At 43.4% G+C, this 21957-nt stretch overlaps 1 protein-coding gene across 1 annotated transcript in view; it reads right to left on the bottom strand.

Moving 5' to 3' along the window:
- Window positions 1-21957, bottom strand: part of PIGA (phosphatidylinositol glycan anchor biosynthesis class A) — a 155019-nt gene that overhangs the window by 45089 nt on the left and 87973 nt on the right. Inside the window, exon 4 of the mRNA XM_078657703.1 lies at window positions 4191-4323. Coding sequence (XP_078513829.1) covers window positions 4191-4323 — 133 coding nt within the window. The remainder of the gene's footprint in view (window positions 1-4190; window positions 4324-21957) is intronic.

Raw genomic sequence — 21957 nt, 5'->3', positions numbered from 1 at the left:
TTGGTGTGTTCTTGGGGTATTTTATGATAATTCTACTGCCCTTCCATCCAAATCTAAAACTAAAATCCAGTTTGGGGCAGTCGCTGTACCATGAATAAAATCAGAGACAGAAGAAGTCTGGTAGAACAAAGCACAGTTTTCCAGCAAAAGTATGGATACACAAATGTGTTTTGGCCTCCTGTTTCCCATCCTTTCAAATGCACTACTAGGGTCCCCAGCAGCCCTGCCAAGAAGATTTAACACTCGAGCAGAATTTGACACTGTAGTGTCAACTACTCCTTAATCCATTTCCAGATCTCCATACTCACTGAGGGGAATGGAAGTGAGTGCCCGGTGACTTATAGGAAGGGACGGATTTGGTCTAAATCACCAAAGGATAAAACAAAGTCTATCTTTATAAGCAACATATCTTATGATCCAGAGGAATCGGTAGACTTGAACTATCAAAAGTATTGCAATCACATCATAAATACCCTGGATAGATTTGCCCCTCTGAAAAAATAAAGAATAAGAGGAAACCATCAGCTCCCTGGATAAATGAGGAGCTGAAATCCCTACGCAATGTATGCCGACAGGCAGAAAAGAAATGGCGTAGATGCTATTCAGAGCCAAAAAACTGCTGAAAGTGGAACAGGCAAAATATAAAGAAGCTATTGCCAAAGCTAAGGCACTCTTCTATGCCACTACTATTCTTCAGTCCCCTAACAGTACCAAAACCCTTTTTAATATCATAAGGGATCTCTCACACCCCACCTGTATGAGTAATAAGGTGTTTGCAACTCAAGAACTATGTGATGAGATTGCTATCTATTTTGAGGAAAAGATTGCTAAAATTGTGGGGGGGCTGAAGGAGGAAAGGGCTAGCTGCAAAGATGCAGTGGCACAGATAGAAGAAGAGGAACCTCTACCAATACTGTCATCATTGGAAAAATTCACCCCTCTTACAGAGGAGCTCTTTTTTAGTCTGGCCCATAATGTGTCATCAGGGTCGCCTTTAGACCCCCTTCCGCATAGGATCTGGAAGGAATATGGGCCAGAGCTGTTTCCCTGGATGCATCAGATCTGTCGCCAATCCCTTGAGGAAGGTATAGTGCCGGAAGCATGGAAGCAGGCAGTGGTCACCCCCCTGCTTAAAAAGCCTGCGCTGGACCCTACTATTCCGGCTCACTTCAGGCCCATATCCCTCTTGCCCTACCCGATAAAAATCGTGGAAAAGGTGGTCAGTAGGTCCCTGTCAGGATATCTGGAAGACAACTGCCTATTGGACAGGGACCAATTTGGCTTCCGCCCAGGCCACGGAACAGAAACTGCATTGGCAACCATGCTGGACACCCTTCGAATGCGAGCCGACAATGGCAACTCCTCAGTCTTGGTGCTGTTGGACATGTCGGCCGCATTCAACACGGTTTGCCATGCAGTTCTGCTAAGTAGGCTGGAAAAACTGGGCGTGAAGGGCAAGGCCCTGAGATGGATACAATCCTACCTGACAGGCAGTCAACAGGTGGTGACCCTAGCACCCTTTTCATCTCCCAAGTCTCTGGGCCGTCATGGAGTACCTCAGGGCTCCTCGATCAGCCCTATTCTTCTAAATCTCTATCTGCAGCCTCTGATCCCCATGATTAAATCCTATGGAATAGATCTGATAAATTACGCCAACGACACCCAACTGGTGGTCTCCTTAGAAGGAAGACAGGCGGTTACCATGGAGACCTTTCAGAACTGCATGAGCAGGGTCTCCAGGTGGCTGAAAATAAACTCCCTCCAATTTAACGAGGGGAAGACGGAGGTAGTCTACTGCTCGTCAGCTAAACTGAGTCAGCAACCCTCCTACGAGATCAGGCTTGCGCCGGGAGCTGATCCTTGCATCCCAGTTAAGACCGTGCGCAATCTAGGGGTACTGTTTGATGCGGATCTCCAAATGACCTCTCAGACCAATAAAACCATCAGTGTCTGCTTTGGACTGCTGAAAGCGCTCAGACAGATTTTGCCCCTTCTGCCTGATGAGTCTAGACCGCTAGTGGTTAGGAGTGTGATCCTGGCCAGACTGGACTACTGTAACTCTCTATATTTAGGGCCCCCCTTATACATCTTACAGGGGCTCCAGAGGGTCCAGTCTATAGAGGCCAAGCTGGCACTTAAAAGACCTCGCAGTTCCTCCACTACGTTGGCGCTCAGAGACCTACACTGGCTGCCAATCGGGAGTAGAGTCGCTTTTAAGTCCCTATGTATTGTGTACAGAGCCCTGCACAACACGGGACCTATTCCTTTACAGGAAAGGCTCACCTGGTATAAGCCCACCAGGTCCCTGCGCTCCTCTAGCCTGGGTTTGGCAGTAACTACCAGGATCAGGAGATCCAGGATGGGAGGCAGAGCCTTCTGCACTTCTGCATCTAGGCTGTGGAACGAGCTTCCCCAGAACGTCAGGCAAATTGACACCCTGTTGGGATTCAGAAAGAGCCCGAAAACATGGCTGTTCGCCAAAGTCTAATCCCCTTGATTCCATCTAATAGTTCCGGCGGCTGTTTTATATGACATGACAGCTAGTGTATTGTTGTTCCATCTGACTACTTTCCTGTTTGGGCGCCAGGATACCCGTAGGGTGACAGTTGCGCGTTATAAATAATAAATACAATACAATACAAAAAGAGGTCCACTCTGATTATTGCATGCCTGGCTGTGGGGGCAAACGAAGAGTCCTTCCCAGATGTCACTTAACAGATGTCTCCGACAGATTGCTCTCTGAAGTTAATCCAGTTCACAGACACAGCGTAAATGACCATCCTGCCAGAGGAACAGAAACAATTCCCCAAACCCAAGGCCTTTTCCCTGCTCTGGCCACAGTTTTCATACCTCAACAAAGGACTATTTAGCTGCCAGCTGGAGCTCATGCAAAGGAGCCTCCGGAGGTTTTAGGCAGAGAAAAGGTAACTTTCAAAAAGTAATAGTAAAATGTGTTCTTTCGATTAAAATGTATTGTGAATAACGATTAAAAGGGGCTTTGAATTATATTTCTAGTAATTTCTTCACCAACATTAGCAATATTAAATGAAATAATGCAACCCACTGTTTTCCTATGGAACAGCCTGCCTTGATACAGTGAAAAAAGCTTGTGGGCCTTTTACAATATAGGGGCCTGTTTTCCTTTTTTTTAATTTTTTTTTTTTTTACAGGTTATACTTTTAAATATCATGCATAATAACTCAGCGGTACGCAAGGGTCATAGTAACCACATACATCCTCTGAGATAACCTTATGGTACTTTCCTCAAGTCTAGGATACCACCCGAATAAAGGTGGCATATCCTAAGGCTTTTTAAGCATTGAACTAGATCCAAGTGTTTTATTCAGAGAAAAGTATTTCTAAGAACTCCCTCAGGTCAGTCCCGACCCTGAGGTTGAGTCCTCCCTGGCAGTATCATATTAACAGGGTGGAACGAGGTAGCAAATGATGAAGCATGTCACATTAAGCAAGCAAGCAAGCCTACCTTGTCCAATTCTTGGAATTGGCCATTTCTCTGTAGGGATATTAGCAGTAGATACATTGGCTCAAACTAGGGCTTGGGGAGAATGCCCTAAGCATGCTAAGAGGGTGTCATGCCAATTTTAATGTTGGAGTGTTACTAAGAGGCAAGCATGAGGCTGGTGTATTGCCTCTTTCCCTCTCTTTGGTGTTATATGGTTGTTGAACCAAACAAAAACTGTGCAGTTCTGCTATCTTTATCTTAGCAAGATGCCATCTTCCTCTCTCAGGCTGCTCATATTTGCAAAATGCTGTATAGGAATTGGTTCCCTGATTCACATCAGAAAAGGGGCATGGTGTGGCGAAGGCAAGGGTAGGCCTTCCTGCGTTGTTATTTACATGTGCATTTCAGTGTGTAACCAAAGGACAAAAAATAGTAAAGATATAAATTCTGTGACATTTGTAAGCCATAGTTTCAGAACAAAGATATTTGTAAAAATATCCTGTTTAAAATCCTTGCCAACCTATTTACTGAGTTAATTTTCAAACTTTTTGTTTCAGAAAACCCTTGATCCGGTAATAGGAAACTATTTAGAAGGCCACGTTCCAGTCTAGCCACAGCTAGGTACTTATAGTAGTTTGCAATGCAATTTATATACCATTATGGCATATCATAGGGAGGCCACATAAGTAGAAATGATTGCTTGATCAATCTCAAATAAGCAACTCACCTGTAAACCACAGCTGGCTGCTTCCACAATAGCCATACAGAAGGCTTCAGTTAGAGAGGTATTCAGAAAAATGTGTCCCTGAACCAAGACATTCGGAACATCTTTATGTTCCAAGGCACCCAGCAGCCGAACCCTACAAAGTTAAAAAAGAAGATAGTTTAAAGATATGCATATTAAAATATTGCTTTAAGTCAAAAGCCGTTGAAAATATAGTATTCGAAATGTAGTGCAATACCGCTCACCTCCAGAAAATGGAGGTTATGCTCAGTTTTTTTTTTCCTGCAACAAGATAGGACTCATTTTACTGAGCACAGAAGGAGCATATGAGGGGCAGTTGTACCGTACTACGGAGAACAGGGTTACCTATTAGAAGATTTCCTACAGATTGGTCCTTTATCATCCTCAAACTTCAGCAGGGAGGAAGAAATACTCAATTTACTGCTAAAACATTTTCACTGGATGAATATGAAAATTCATCCACCCTGCACTCTTCCAACTGCTTCCAGTTGCCTTTTCCACGTTATCCTTGGTTCCAACGTGTCTGTTCACAGAGATCCCATTAGACTCAAATCTTGTTTTTAATATAATTAAGACTCCCCGTTTTCCGTTTTTACAGGTTTTTACAGATACATAGACAGAAAACAACGTGTTTTCTGCCAACATTTATTTTTAAAAGCGGATTGTATTTGTTTTTAACATGCTTTAATCGTTGTAATGTATTTATATTGTAAATACGGGACAATTTGGTGCAGATAAACTTGAGGCACAAACGTTCCTCTGTAGATTTCTATTGTTGATGCAATGTCGGAGACTTCAAATGGTAGTAACTTTACTTGTCCGGTGTGTGATCAAGCGCTTTGTGAAGCGAGAAACGTGTCACGGAGGGTTTATGCTGTAAATAAACCTCTTATTCTTGCAGACCCCGATTTGTTCCTGTTTATTATGCCTGCCTGAGTGCTCGGAAGGAACGCCGTTTTACGATATATATATATATATACACACACACATATCAATCTTGCTATAACCTATGAATTTATTAAGCTGAGAATTTGTATCCGTGTGATATTAACATTGGATGTGGTTATTACTTACCTCTGTTCTCCGGTGTGCCATATAAACGTAGTAGTATTTCTTCTATGTCGAATTTAATCACATGGTGTGCACTAGCATTTTAAAAATCCAGGCATTGTGGGTAAACATTTGACTGTGATCAAGGGCATCCGCCCGAAATGCGTCAGTTCGCTTTGCTGCTAAGTTTGCCTCAATAAAATCTTTCTTGCCTTATATTGGATTCGTTTTGGTCGTCTGTTCCGTTCTTGGGAACTGGAGTTGCAGTCTGGCTACTTTGTGCATCTATTCCGCGGAAGGTGGTTGCTTCCGCCACAAATCCACTCCCTGAAAGCAGTCCGACGTCGTCAACCAACGTGTGTTTTCTCTGTTCAGCAGAATTTGACGACGGTCCCTGCCTGCCTGCATTGAACACACCCACCTTCGAATTGAGTTTGCCGAGAACACCGAACGCCAAAAAGGCTCTCCGTGTGAAAATTAAAGGAAACGGGACAGTCGGGCAGTTATCGGCGCGGCAAGCTGCACTGGGGTGAGTGTTCCGAAGTGCATACAAGGCGGTGGGGAGGATACAGGCATTTGCGTGAGGGTGAACAACGGCATTGAAACCCCTCCGTATTAAATAACACACATAACGTGAAATTAAGCAAACTGGACAGCAGCGATCATGACGGAAGAAACAGTTAAAGGGCGAGAGGCGGCCTCATTAGAATGGTTTTCTAATTTGCCCAAAATTTCTCAGAAGGGAGCTGCAGCTGCAGCTGGAACATCAGGGGTACACAAACCAATCCCCCTTCTGATGAAGTGCAAATTAAGACTCTGATGAAACGCCTCGAGAAGACCATGAAAAGTGAGGTAACCAAATGGTGGGAGCATAAGTCTCTAACAATGTATATAGTGGAGGGACGCATTCCACGGGGGCTGCGAATTTTACTGGCCCTGAGTTACGACAAACCTCACCCAGAAATGTTGAAAGAGTGGGGGCACAGCAATTTGGATGCCTCCCGTAACTTAGTACAAATATTAATTAAATATGCGGAGATTGATCGCATGCAGTTGCTGAAAGACATGGAGGAAATCAATGGGGAGCTGCTCAAATTTGAACCAAATGACCTCATAATTACAATGAGAAAGGAGATCCAAGAAAGGGTCAACAAGCATGAGGAAAAAATTAAAGCTCGTAAAGCGTGGAAATATGCACGCGACAAGGACGATTAGGAGCATGGCAAAATCTATACGTTCGCCGCAAATTTGAGAATGCAAAACGCCTCAAAATGAATCAGAAGTCAGCCCCAGCAAAAGCAGCAGCAGGGGTAGCAGTGACAGGAAGCGACCCACGCAGTGTAACTAAGCTCCAGGCACCAGTGAATCAAATTCAATTTCCAGCAGCAACAGCAGTGTGTATTCGGATGATGACTTATTAGTAGGGGGTGAAGGTGAAGAACCTCCAATGGTATTGGACTTAGGCGAAGAGGTTGATTTTTTAGTAAGTGCTCGATTACAGACCTTGCGCCCACGAAATCAACAACAAAATCAGCAGAAAAAAGGGCCAGAATCAACCACCGCCGAAAAGAGCGCCGCCAAAAATACAAATACAAACACAAACAACAACAACAAAAAGAAAAAGTTTTGGCGCAACAACAAGAAGTAAATGACAAAACTATTGTCAATCTTTCATCTGCGACATTAACAACAGCAGAAAAACAATTGCTCAGTCTTGGCCTTACCTACTGCCCCCTAACGGATTTCAACTACACGGCAACAAGAATTGATGTGTTCCATTACATCCGGAAACTTAAGCTGTGCAATTTTTTCAATGTTAAAAAGGGTTTAAGTAACGCAGAATCCGAAACAGTGGAACCCACCATACCAGCCCTTCAAGCACGTGACATCAGAGGCTTGTTAACCTTATATCAACTGGGTGAGGGCAACAATGATACAAATATCGAAACGTCCACGCAGGAGGAACTAAGGGAGGCTGAAATTCAACAAATCGGAGCAGGATCAAGTCCTTTCAAACCGACATCTAGCTTCATGCCCACCATGCCAAGGGATGCCATAGACTCATTTCATGATGTGGTGACTGCTGACCGTAAGAAATTATATCACCAGGTGAAACATCGCAGGAGAACCAAGCAAGATCAAGAGAAACGATACTGGGCTCTGGTAACTAAGTTGAAAAATGATCATCAGAAAGTGGTATGCAGCTCTGACAAAGGAGGTAATATTGTGATCTGGCCTCAAATACAGTATATTGCCAAGGCAACCAGGCAACTTTCAGATGCTGCATGCTACGTCAAAACGTGTTTGAAACCATATGACTTGGCAAGAGAGAAACTAAGAAAACTCCTCTTCCAATATAGGAGGGGGGGTTTGATCTCCACCCAAGAATTCAAATTTCTGCACATTGAGCTGCCAGTCATGCCACGGTTTTATCTCATACCCAAAGTCCACAAAGGAGTATCACCAGTCCCAGGACGGCCAATTATATCGGCCATTAATAGCGTTGGGGAACACCTTGCTCAATATACAGACTATTTCCTGCAACCCCTGGTTACTAGTCTGCCCACATACATCAAGGACACCGGACATTTCTTGGACAAAATTAAAAACACCACATGGACTGAGAACTCATTGCTGATAACGTTAGACATCAAGGCTCTATACACGAGCATAGAACATCCCACGGGACTTAAGGCTCTAGAATACTTTTTGAGCACTAGACCGGCAGAGTGTTACAATCATAATAAGATGCTGGTAGAGTTAGTGTCGTGGAGCCTGTACCATAACTACTTCACGTTTGGTAGGGATGTCTATCTGCAGAAGAGGGGTGTAGCCATGGGGGCCTGCTTTTCCCCTAGCTATGCGTGCTTGCACGTAGGCTATTGGGAGAAGCAGGTCCTCATGGGTGACCACCATGATATTGTCTCAGAACATGTGCAAATGTGGGCACGATTCATTGATGATGTGTTTTTAATTTGGAGGGGGGATGAAGCCAGTGCCGTGAACTTTGTTGAAAAACTCAACATCAATGATTATAATTTAAAGTTTACTCACCACATTAGTAAGAACTCAGTAGACTTTTTGGATGTCAGGGAATATACAAGGTCTGGCAATTTGGCAACCACGCTTTATAGAAAGGACACTGCGGGTAATTCCACCTTGCACGCGAGCAGTGCTCACCCGCGACACACAATTGACAATATCCCCTATGGGGTATTGCTCCGTTTAAAAAGAATTTGCAGCAGTGTAGAGGAATTGGAGAAATGTACAGCAGAAGCCCTTAACAGATTTAAAGCTAGAGGGTATAATGATCAAACTCTCAAAAGGGCAGTTAGCAAAATGAAGCAAATATCCAGGGATTCCCTGTTAGAGCAAACTAGCGAGACCACTAGGAACAGGGAAGAACCTGAGAACTCGGCTATCAGGTTTATAACATCGTTCAGCTGCCAGGATAGGAAGATTAGGTCCATTCTGACAAAAAGTTGGCCTATTCTCCAAACTGATGGTGTTTTGGCAGCTGAACTACCTGATAATCCCAAAATCACGTTTAGGAGGGGACCCTCCTTACGTAGTCATGTCTCCAATTCATTTCCCGAACTACTAAAGAAAAAATCCTGGTTTCCACCACGACTTGGGTTCTTTAAGTGCTCAAGTTGTCGGGCGTGCAAATTTGGTGTTAACACCAGCACCTACATGACCCCATTCAGTCCGGTGCCGTTGCAGATCAAGGGCAATTACAGTTGCAGGACAGAATATGCTGTTTATGTCCTGGCGTGCACATGCGGCCTGAGGTACGTTGGGAGTACTCGGCTTGCAGTGCACGCCAGGATATTACAGCATCTTCGGGCAATTGTAAATAATGACAACGCGTATCCAGTGGCGAGGCACTTCAGGAGTGTGCATAACAACAACTTGGAGTGTCTCAGCTACTTTGTGTTGACGTCTGTCCATCAACCGCGTAAGGGAGGGGACAGAGACAAGATGCTGCGTCAACTGGAGTCCAAGATGATACTTGAACTGGATACCAAGGTGCCGAATGGGCTCAACACCACAGAAGATTTGTATCACTTTCTATAGGGTTGACTAATTATGATAAGTAAAAACTTGTACCCTAGCCCTCAACTATTTAATGGAAACACCATCAACCTAAGAGGCCGCTCTTACATTGTAATATCCTTTCATATTGCCCAAAGGTTATTTCCTTTGCTGTTCATTTTAAATTTTTCGTCATTTACCTTTAAATTTCTCTGATCTGTAGAGAATGTAGATATGGATTGATAAACCAGTCTACAATATTAGTTTTGCACTCGTTATCATAGGTGTTCGGGGCACAAATAGGTTAAAAGTAGATATTTACTAGACGTAGGCGCGATATCTGAGAACAGAGGGGTTGCCATCAATAGTAGATGTCCCCAAAGCATTATTACTAGCAGAAGGGGTTGCCATCAATTTTAGATGTCCACGCAGGATTGTAAATAGTGTTTATGGTCTTAACAGTACAGTATTTATTAGCATTTTTTGCACAGAGTGTTAAGTTTACATTGCGTAGGATTGCACATCGTTAAAGGACAGTTTTTACAATAACAATTCATTTTGTATTTAAAATGTTTTTAAGTATTTATATTATACTTTTAAACTAAATTGTCTTTTTGCACTGAGTGTTATGTTTACATACTGCGATGATTTGCACAAGATGTGTATCGATAGTATTATACTGTTTTGACCGTGTTGAAGCATTTATGCAGAAACAATCTTGCTATAACCTATGAATTTATTTAGCTGAGAATTTGTATCTGTGTGATATTAACATTGGATGTGGTTATTGCTTACCTCTGTTCTCCGGTGTGCCATATAAACGTAGTAGTATATCTTCTATGTCGAATTTAATCACATGGTGTGCACTAGCATTTTAAAAATCCAGGCATTGTGGGTAAACATTTGACTGTGCCCGAAACGCGTCAGTTCGCTTTGCTGCGAAGTTTGCCTTAATAAAATCTTTCTTGCCTTATATTGGATTTGTTTTGGTCGTCTGTTCCGTTCTTGTGAACTGGAGTTGCAGTCTGGCTACTTTGTGCACATATATATTTATTAACTTCACAAAAAAGCATACACGCCTGCTCACATGAGGAAACAAATTTCAAGCACTACGAAGACCATGATGCTGCGGGAGCAGCCACGCCCACTGAGGCAGGAACTTCGTTAATAATGAGTGCTTACAGAAGGCGTTTTTTGCTCAGTTGTTGAAGTCAGCCCCAAGATGAAGGGCGGGAGCCCGAAACGCGTCGGCGTTTGACTTTGAAGAAAAACTTTGTGCTGCTGGCGGTGCATCGACTTTGCTACAGTCCTCAATAAATCAGCAGAAATATTCACCTGTGTGGGCCTCATCATTGGAGGTAACTTTGTGTGTGGAATTTTGAGCGGCTTGCCTGGCCGCGATGAGTGCCCCGCCGCTGGAGCGGACCCTGGCGAAACTGACTGAGTTGTCGCCATACTGGGACATGGTGCTGCGTTGAAGGCTGACAATCCTAACAAAGCTGTTGTCATCGTACTAAAAGCCACCCACTTGGATGTTTTATTAACTTTACAAAAAAGCATACACGCCTGCTCACATGAGGAAACAAATTTCAAGCACTACGAAGACCATGATGCTGCGGGAGCAGCCACGCCCACTGAGGCAGGAACTTCGTTAATAATGAGTGCTTACAGAAGGCTTTTTTTGCTCAGTTGTTGAAGTCAGCCCCAAGATGAAGGGCGGGAGCCCGAAACGCGTCGGCGTTTGACTTTGAAGAAAAACTTTGTGCTGCTGGCGGTGCATCGACTTTGCTACAGTCCTCAATAAATCAGCAGAAATATTCACCTGTGTGGGCCTCATCATTGGAGGTAACTCTTTGTGTGTGGAATATATATATATATATATATATATATATATATATATATATATATATATATATATATATATTCTCTCTCTCTCTCTCTCTCTCTCTCTCTCTCTCTCTCTCTCTCTCTCTCTCTCTCTCTCTGCTCTCTCTGCTCTCTCTGCTCTCTTAGCTAAGAAACAGGAATAGACCACAAACGCGCTGCATGGGTTCTTAAGAGTGCTTTATTCCACCATCTTCAGTCAGCATGACGCGTTTCGGCTGCATCTCCACAGCCTTGATCACATATATGCCTGTCTAAGACATGTCCACAGAACATCGCCAACCAGATAGATCCGTAAAATCTAGTTATGTACAAAACTATACCCGAGCCAGGCTTCTCTCCCCGGGGCAGCGGCTGCGTGTGCAAACGACTACCGTCGTGAGAGGTGTCACCGCAATAACTTTACCGCTACTCGTCGATTGGAGAGGAGAACGGTATCTGCCCTTGGACTGTTTTAGGGCATATTATACAGTTTGTTGGCATTGTGGCAGAAGTAACTTCCCACTTAGGGAAGGGGCGTTTTGGCAAAGGGGATCAGTGACTATACTACAACATCTGCAGTTTAACTCGATCATAATTATATTATGTCAGAAGAGGAATCATTACGAAGGGCGGCTGCTCTGGCTCTTTTTTCCAGGAAACCTGGTGGTACGTCTAATGCTGATAACACCAAAGCAATAGAACCTAAAAATCAGCCAATTGAATTAAAAATCAAAAAATTGGAAAAACTCAAACGAGCTGAAATTGGTAAATGGTGGGAAGCAATTTCCCTCCAAAACTATGTTGATCAATCCATGATACCTCGTGGTTTGCGAATCTTTATTACCCCGACATATGAGGCACCTAATCCATTGATGTTAAAGGCTTGGTCTGAACATTCGGCTGCAAGCTCAAAGGGAATGTTGGAGATTCTAATCCAATATGCCTGGATTGACAGAGAGAGTCTTCTGAAAGAAATTGGGGATATAATCATAGACTTAACAGCTCTCATGGACGAAGAAACCTTGAAAAAAACATTAGACGCCATGAAAGAAAGACTCACAAAACATGAAGAAGAGATCAAACTACGAAAACAACGCAAAATGAATCGCGACTATGCTGATTACGACTGTGGGCGAATACTTACCTTCAGCCGGAAATATGACCATCTATACAAAAAAGATGATGCCTCCAGAAGTTCTGGAAACGCTAGTGGAGCCTTAGAAGAACATCCTTCGATCAGTGACACTGAATCCGATGTAACGATGGGAAGTGTGTCTAGTGAAGAAGTTGTACGCCGAAAGAATTTTTTAGACGAGTTTCGGGTGATGAAGGAGAATCGTCACAAAGAAAAACACAACCAGATGGAATACTCATCTCCCAAACCGAGAGGACGTGGACGCGGAAGGGGCAGAGGCCGAGGAAGAGGAGAAACCGGAAGAAAAGACTCAGACAACGGTGGGAACACCGACAAAACAAAGGGCGCAGTGGGAACCAGAAAGACACGCTCCAACAAGAACTACTAATGGATGCACAAACGGTAAACAAAACTGTGGTTAATCTATCTAATAGATCCTTGTCTGACATTGATAAAAAGACACTCTGTCTAGGCCTTTCTTTCTGCCCCACGACTAGACTAAATTTTATTGACACCCGAATAGAGGTCTTTAAATTTGTACGAAAATTAAAACTAAGAAAATGGCATAAACTTAAAAGATTGGGCCAATCCAATACCAATGGTAACAGGGTTAACATTGTCTCTTCCAACTTAATCATTGGAGATGCTGATACTTTAGCAGTTATGTCTGATTTAAATGAGACCCATGACATTTCCAGTGAGGACCAATCCATCCCTATTACCCAATGCCTTGATGACATGAATCTCACACAAGATGCACATGCAAAATGCAATTTCAGAGTAAAATCGACTTTTATGCCTGCACTCCCACACAACTGCATAGACACCTTTCATGATTGCATTGTGCAAGGGCTGGTAAGCCTAAGGAAACAAAATAAATCCAAACGTAAGAGGGGGTTTAGAAATAATCTAACTTTTTCTCAAAGAAAGGCACTTAAGGCACTCTATGATGACACCAATATAGTGATACGTCCTGCCGACAAAGGTGGAAACATTGTTGTCTTGGATCGAGAGAACTACATTAATGAGGCAATTAAACAACTCAGTGATACTAAGTTTTACACCCCAGTCAAAATTGATGCCTACAATGTAAGTATTACTGATATTTGGGAAAAGCTGGAAACATGGAAAGACAAGGGGCTCCTTGTCTGGGAAGAATATCGCTATCTGAAAAAGGACTTCCCAAAACTACCCATCTTATACTTACTACCTAAACTCCACAAAAATGCCACTGATCCACCAGGACGCCCTATAGTGTCCTCCATCGGCAGCATCAGTGAAAACATTTCTAAATATGTGGACCATTTCCTTCGAGACTTTGTTATCCAATTACCCAGCTATATAAAAGATACGAAAGATTTTCTTTGTCAGATCGAAAATGTAGTATGGGAACCTGAATTCATGTTTATTGTGTTAGATGTCCAATCTTTGTACACCATCATTAACCACCAACATGGTATTGAAGCTTGTGAACATTTTCTAAAAAATAGACCTCTACGTTATCGTGAACACTCGAAAATGATAATGGAGATGATGTTTTTCTGCCTGACAAATAACATTTTTTCCTTTGACGGCGCCCTCTACAGGCAAATCAGTGGTACTGCCATGGGTTCTTGCTTTGCTCCCAGTCTAGCGAATCTATTTATGGGTTACTGGGAGCAGGAAATCCATGACAGTGCCACTCTGAGGGAAGACTTTGAGAAGGTCGTCGTGTGGCTACGCTACATCGACGACCTTTTTATTGTCTGGAAAGGCACCAAAGTTGAAGCACAAGACTTCATCACTAAACTGAACTGCAACAGCTATAATATCTATCTATCGGGCAACATTAGCAACAGCCAAACTGAATTTTTAGATGTCAAATTAGAGATCAAAGAACAAAAAATTTGCACCTCATTGTATCGCAAGGCCACAGCAGGGAACAGTGTTTTGCACGCTCTAAGTAGCCACCCTGAGGCTCTTAAATGGAGCATCCCCTACGGAGAACTTCTGAGGGCAAAACGAAATTGTAACACCGATGATTCTTATCTAAGGGAGCAGGAAACCATCATGACCAGGTTCAAAAGTAGAGGTTACCCCAGTTGGGTTCTCAAAAAAGCCAAGGAAAGAGCAGAGAGAATAGAAAGATCAGAGACACTGGGAAACAATCGAGTGTCTGACACCACTGAAAATGATGAATCGACCAGACTCATCTTGACTTTCAGTTCTGAATCTCAACAAGTTAAAAAACTTCTTGCAAAAAACTGGGAGATTCTCAAAACCGATTCTGTTTTAGGTAACACTATCCCAGATCGACCTATGATTACTTACAAGAGAGGTAGGAACATACGTGATCTAGTGGTCAGAAATGACATCACCCAATATACTAAGAAAGACACTGAACATGGTCTAGTAGGTTTCTATCCCTGTGGCCACTGTAAAGCCTGCAAACATAGCAAATACAGAGGATCTGTGGAATACAACAACATTACCAAAAATTTGACCTCTTTTCTTACTTGCAGTACCACTTTTGTTATATATGCCATTGAATGCTCCTGCAAACTTTGGTATATTGGCAGCACTAGTTGTGCTGCTAAAAAAAGAATCCTGGAACATCTAAGGGCCATCACCAACAAAGACCCCAAATACCCTGTTGCACGTCATTTCGAACAACAACACTTTTCCAATATTGCTGATTTAAATTTCTTCATATTGGAGCAGGTCCCCAGGCATCCGAGAGGGGGTGACAGGTTATTAAATCTGAGGCAACGTGAGTCCAAACTCATAATTGAATTTCAAACCAGATTCCCGGGAGGCCTCAATATTGATGAGGAACTAGCAATTCATTTAAGAGAATAATCCATGTTATTGACTAGTATTTGAGATCTGCAATAATCATTCTCTAACTGTACATATCCTTTTCTGACATTGTATTTTCAAGTGTTGCATTTTTTTCTTATAATTATTTTTCAATTTGTGTGAATTATAACTCAAGTTTTTAATTTCAATCTTATTCTGGTGTTTTCCGCAGGAGGAAAGGAGGGGGCCCATCACTGGATTTCACCTGCACGGGCGTACCCAACCTTTGCACTCCAGGAATCACTGCTCGTGGTTGTATCACACTTTGAGACACCAACTTATAAGGTCAGACCTTCCCAATTTTGAAACTTTCCTAAGTATGACAGCCCACGGCTGACATGGCACTCTTGACTCAACCGGGCAGTAGCAGGCTTGTTACTGGCTTCTCACTATGAGAATAATCGATGGTATTTTCTCTTGATTTGGCACCCTCTAGTTATATGACATTTGCAGCATTAGGAATTTCACTTGTTGCTTTGAGAGGTTTTTTTCTCCCCTTTCCAGATCTAGGGTTGACAGAACGTTCCACATCTACATCATACTCATATGTATTGATTTAATATACCTCTCACTTTATAATTGAACTACGATATCCCTGCTCTTGCACTATGCAAACATGTGTGTTCTCCTTTATGCTGCATGCACAACTGTGCTAAATTTTTCATGTCATAGATTGGTTTAATAATACCGTCGGAGAAATTGTCGTATATTTATATAGACAAAATACGCCGCACCGGGCGACTGATTATATGCATTGATGCATAATATTGTTATCATGTACAACACATGTCATATTTTGTTTTACAATATTTTTACCATGAAGCTCGATAACAGTTATTATTTAATTGTTTGAATTTGTCAAAACATTAAATTTGTCATGCATTGTATTCTATTGTTGGGCCAACCGGGGACAGACTAGTGCCTTGGGCTCCAAATAACTAGTCGTGCATTCCAACCGTTCTAACATGTCAGCCAGAAATATTCATATTTATGTTACTTACATGTTGAAAATATTGGTTAACCATTTTGCCCCATGAGAATCATTCATGAATTGTTATTTACTAGGGAGGCCCGTTTGTGACATTCAACAAATACAGGCGACTATTTGTGTTTTATATTTTTCGCAGTGAAGTACTATGCATTGTACACCATTCCAATATGTCTGCCATGTATTCTCTTGTAGTCCGACCTTCATGTTTACCATTGGGTTGTAGCATGGAAACTTTATTTAATAGTTGGTGTTCCTGTGTGAAGGTACACGTGAACAAGCCTTTTTGGTGAAACGCGTTGTGTATTAAACTGCTTTCCTGATACTTTGGATCCCCTGTTGCCTTTTTGCCTGAGAGCGCAAGACATTCATTTTTTGAATTTACTTTGGATATATATATATATATATATATATATTATACACACACACACACATACATATACACACACACACATATACCCCCCACACACACAAAGATGCATATATACACATTCATAGATAATAGAATGAAATATAAATATATCAACAAAAGAAAGAAAGCATCACCAGTTCGACGCTCATAAGCATAAGTACTATGAGGCAGAGCAATTAGAAACATATTACAAAGAAATAGAGAGGGGGAATCATACCCCCTCAACAAAAGAAAAACCAGCGACGCAAGAAGAAGTTGGGCTAGGCGATTAGAAGCCTGAAAAGGGGACTGGTAAAGCCACAACAAAACATCAGGAAAGGGAACCTTGCCATAAAGCAAACAAAGGTGATCTGGACCTACAACAGGCCAAGGTGAGTAAAAGCCCATTAATGGAAGGCCAAGACTGTCAAAATGGTGGGGGCTATCTGCCAACGCAGGAACCAATGAAAAAGTCGAATAAACATAGTCCCAAAGGGAAACTAAGCAACATAAAGCATAAGTTCCACAATCGTGAACAAACTATGATAAAGCCAATCGGAGGGAGGCGCAAATGAAATAAACACAATATATATTCATAGGAGGATCAGCAATTCCACAAAAAGCAGGAACAAAAGGGCAACACCTGTAAATTCTGAGTGAAAGGAAAAATAAGTGCCAGGACAGAGTCCTGTGCATGATATGCCAAACAAAGCATGTCTAAAAATTGACAAAACTGCAGGAAAAAGATTCGAGAAAATCATTTAATGAAGAAAGGGACTAAAAGGGACACACATGGCAATAACAGAATCCTGAAGACAAGGCTATATGAAATTGTACAGCACAATCGAACTTAACAGTCTTTAAAAGAACCCCAAAAACGGCCCATTAGTAGAATACCTAGAATCCATATGCAGATGTATAAAGCCATCAACCTACAGAAGGAGCATTGTGAAAAAAGAGAAATATAAAACATCTTGATGCCTTAAAACAAGAGGAAGCAAATTAAATAGGATGCATTTATGCAACAATAATACTCAGCACCTGACAGAAAGAGTCAGAGGAAAGGCACAAGGCTGGTTGTGAAAAGAAAGAGAGAATTGAAACTCGCATGCACAGCCAAGCAGACAGAGAGCGGAATAGACGACAACAAAGAAGATCAGTAGGATGAACCTGCACCTCATGTATTCAGAAATGCACTCTGCTAATGAAAGGTGAGAAGGGTTGTCAAAAGAATATGGGGACACAAACAAAAAAGATGTCCCAAGGGAAAACCTTGGTCAGGTCCAGGACATGGATTACCAAGTGGAGACCATGAAAGATGTTCTACTGCTCCTGTGGAAACTCCTTTAACATAAAGGGAGCTCCCTGAGAAAAACCAGGAAGCCTTACGATGCTTCAGTAGAGGCATCCCAGCAAAATGTACACAACCTTCCTCAAAAGCAAAACAAGCCACAGGATCTCCTAAGGGTTTAGCAAACTTAGTATGAAGAACAATATGCCTACCACAAATGCCCCTAAAGAGCAGGTAACACCGGTAATTGATCTTTGATCAAGAAAGAAATACCACAGAAAAAAGATCTCTTGGGGAAGAAACCCTTCAGCAGCGGGAACAGAAAAACCTATTCAATAGGTAGTCGGCCAACCAGAGTCACAACTGGTCGTCGACAGTGTAATTTAAAAAAAGAACAAAACCTTCAGCAGCAGGAACACCACTCCAGGTGATGTGTTATACAAAGCAGACCACATAGGGTACTCCAAAAAGTGTACAAAGAGCAGATGTGAATCAGTGAAACCCCCTAGAAAACATGCTGAGTGTAAACAACCCAGCTATAGAACAACAATGTAGGTTAAGAGAAGGGAAAACAACTAAGGGTCTGCATCATACAGACTGTCTTGAAACCGGCACAAATCAGCGCCTGCATGGGAAACATATAAATGGAAGCCATCAAAAAGTAGGTCTATTAAAGTGGATTGGACTGCCTCTGAAAAACTCCTGAAACTAAGCCAAGCCCGCCGGCGCAACACCACAAAAGTAGCCATGGACCGGCCAACTAAATCAGAGGTATCCATTCCACACTGAATAATCTAGCAGCCTGCTGCCCATCCGAGATCAACTGAGCTGGATTATCCTGATTAGCATCCAGGGGGAGAAGGCAACATTTGTGCCAATGAATCTCAAAACCAAAAAGTACAATTAATGGACGGAATGCAGAACAATGTCATACATTCACCCCAGTACAGAGATCTGGGCTTAAATCCATAATTCTTTTGCTCCCCTTGCCATTCCAGTTTGCACCCAGCAACAGGCAAATTAGACTTGACCCTGCGCCCAATGGGAACAGTTCAGGGAGGACCTGGCTTTTGTAGTTCGGGGTAGACTGTTCCTATAAGGAACAAGAGTCAAGACTGATTTGCATATGGCTGGGTCCAAACTGGGGTGGTGTGAGCAAAAGAATGATGGATTAATCCCAGATCCTTGTGACTGGGGGTGAATGTTTGCATTGTCCAGCATTCCACCCATCAATGGTTTATTTTGAAATTGTCACCCTAAGTGGGGTCCCGTGCTCACTGCACCACTAGATTCAAGCTAGCCCGGCTGATGAGGGGCGATGCCTTGAAACCGGTCTCAGGATGCTTGTTTCCAATCCAGGGAGGAACTGGTTTGGCAGTTCGGGCTTGACTGTTCCCATAAGGAACAGGGTCAAGACTGATTTGCATATGGCTGTGTCCAAACTGGGGTGGTGTGGTGAGCAAAAGAATAATAGATTAAACCCAGAGCACCCACTGACCCTTGCCCGCCAAATATCTTCCACAGGGCCGCCATTGCACCTAAACTAAGACAATCAACTGCTCTCTCAATACAGCCACATTCCCAGACGCCTGGAAACGCGCCAAAGTCAAACCCCTTTTCAAGAAACCCTCCGCAGACCCGACAGACCTAAATAACTACAGGCCCATCTTTCTTCTCCCCTTCAAGCCAAAGTCATCGGGAAAGTCATCAAAACCCAGCTAGCACACTTCATAGAAGCCAACAACATCCTCGATTCCTCTCAATCCGGATTCCGCAGCAACCACAACAACAAGACTACTCCCATAGCTGCCACTGACGATATCCACACCCTCCCTGACTAAGGCAACACTGCTGCCCTCATTCTCCTAAACTTCTCAGCAGCCTTCAACACCATCTCCCACTGCACACTAGCCTCCAGCCGCCAGGCTCCATGACACCGGCATCCGGGAACCGCCCTAGACTGAATTCGATCTTTTCTCTAAGGCAGAAAACAAAGAATAAGACTCCCGCCCTTCCTCTACAAACCTACAGAGATCAGATGCGGAGTACCGCAAGGATACTCCCTTAGCCCCAGCCTTGTCAACGTCTACATGGCCTCCTTTGCAACTATTGTCTAAAAACAGTCACTCAATATAGTCTTATATGCTGACGACACCCAGCTCATCCTCTCCCTTACCAAAGAACCCGACATTCTCAGTCACAGTTTCCAAGAAGGGATGAAGGACGTCGCATCCTGGATGAGAACAGCTGTCTAAAGCTCAACTCGGAGAAAATAGAAGTCCTCATCCTCAGATCCACCCCCTCTGCATGAGACAACACCTGGTGGCCCCCCGCCCTCGTAAACCCACCCACCCCTATGGACCAAGCTCGCAACCTCGGCATCATACTCAACTCTTTACTCACCATGAACTGCCAGATTAACAACCTGTCCTCCACATGCTTCAACACCCTCCGCAAGACCTTCTAATGGATTTCCCCCCAACTCGAGGAGGACCGTCACCCATGAACTCATCACCAGCACACTGGATTACAGCAATGCACTCTACACTGGAATCAACAAAACACTCCTCTGCAAACTCCAGACCATCCATAAGACCGCAGCCAGACTCTTTCTTGACATCCCATGACATGACTACATCACCCAACACCTCCGCAAGCTCCACTGTCTCCCAGTCGAAAAAAGAATAACCTTCAAACAGCTCACACAAGCCTACATAGCCTTCCATAACACCGGACCCCAATACCTCAACTAAACAATCTCCTTCCACACCCCCAAGAGAAACCTCTGCTCTGCTGACCTAGCCCCAACCACGGTCCATCGCATCCACAGGGCCAGAGCGAGTAGCAGATCCTTCTCACGGCCAAGACCTGGAACAAACTCCCTCCCCCCTCATCAGACAAAGCCCGACACTGCACCTATTCAGAAAGGATCTCAAGAGCTGGCTCTTCGGATGACCTCGACGCTGCTCAAACTGCCCCTGCCCCCGCCCCGTGCCTTGAGAACCTCATAAGTGAGTAGCACGCTCCCATTAAATTCCTGATTGATTGATTACACGTGAAGTACTAGATGTCCTAATTCTGAGGTAAGACTTCCAAAATTTCATTGACAGGGTCACTGAGGCGGAGGGCAGGACTGAGGAGCTGGAGGATTCTGTAAGATAGCTGACGATCAAGGTCCATCAGTTCTCAGTCTTGGAACACATGTTGCGTGATAGACTGGAAGAAGCAGAGAGCAGGTGCCCCCACAACATCATCTGCAAGTTGGGCTTCCCAGAGGGTGGGGAAGGGGGTTTGAAGACCTTTATTCAGGGCAGTATCTTTACTGATCGCTGCGATCCTGGTTCCCAGTTGAGGAGCTTTCATCCTGATGTGTAATCAAAAGAGCTCACAGGGCCCTGTCTGCGTGTCCACCATTATGGGAAATCATGATCTTTCCCGGCTACACTAAGCTAGTTCAACAACAACTTCTGTCATTCCAAGAGGTAAAGCAAAAGCTGTGGGCAATTCACCTGGAATACTGTCTGTTTTTTCCAACTAAGTTAACAGTCATCTGGCAATCCAATACCACTTTTATTTTTGAGACACTAGGGCAGCTTAGGATTGGGCGGCTGAACGAAAGACAATTAATTGACCTAGTTCTCTAGGTCCCCAGAGGACCACTGCATATGATCCACCATGATTGAAACAGAAAGACCAGCTGAGACAAAGCCGGCGAGAAGAGGCTCAGGGTTAGGCACATAGATCTATCCTGCAGACACACTGATGTTCAGCAGATACTCTCTAGAAATCGTATGAATGATCCTGGTGGTCCTATATTAAGAGGCCTCACTGCTTTTGCTGCTTTCTCAATTGTGTTGTCTTGGTTTACTTCATGCACTAGGCCTCATGTTACTGCGACAATTCAACGGAGTGTTTTTCATGGGAGGCCTGGAAGACACTGGTTACGACGTGATGGGGAGGCCTGGGGTGTGAGGGACATTCCCACCAGTGTGCGCAAATCAGTTATGCCAGGCTCAGAGCTGCAGTACCACACCACCTCTATTGTATATTTCCTCCTTTTATGTTTATTGCTTATGGGGGGTTGCAGCTACACGAGCCCAGGGGGGAGACCACACCCCATCTGCAATTCTCTTATTCGAGTAGGTCAACAGATAC

The sequence above is a fragment of the Lissotriton helveticus genome, chromosome 8, assembly GCF_964261635.1.
Source record: "Lissotriton helveticus chromosome 8, aLisHel1.1, whole genome shotgun sequence".
Classification (NCBI taxonomy): Eukaryota; Metazoa; Chordata; class Amphibia; order Caudata; family Salamandridae; genus Lissotriton; species Lissotriton helveticus.
Note: the sequence above shows the minus strand (reverse complement) of the source record. Positions and strands in the feature narration are given on the sequence as shown.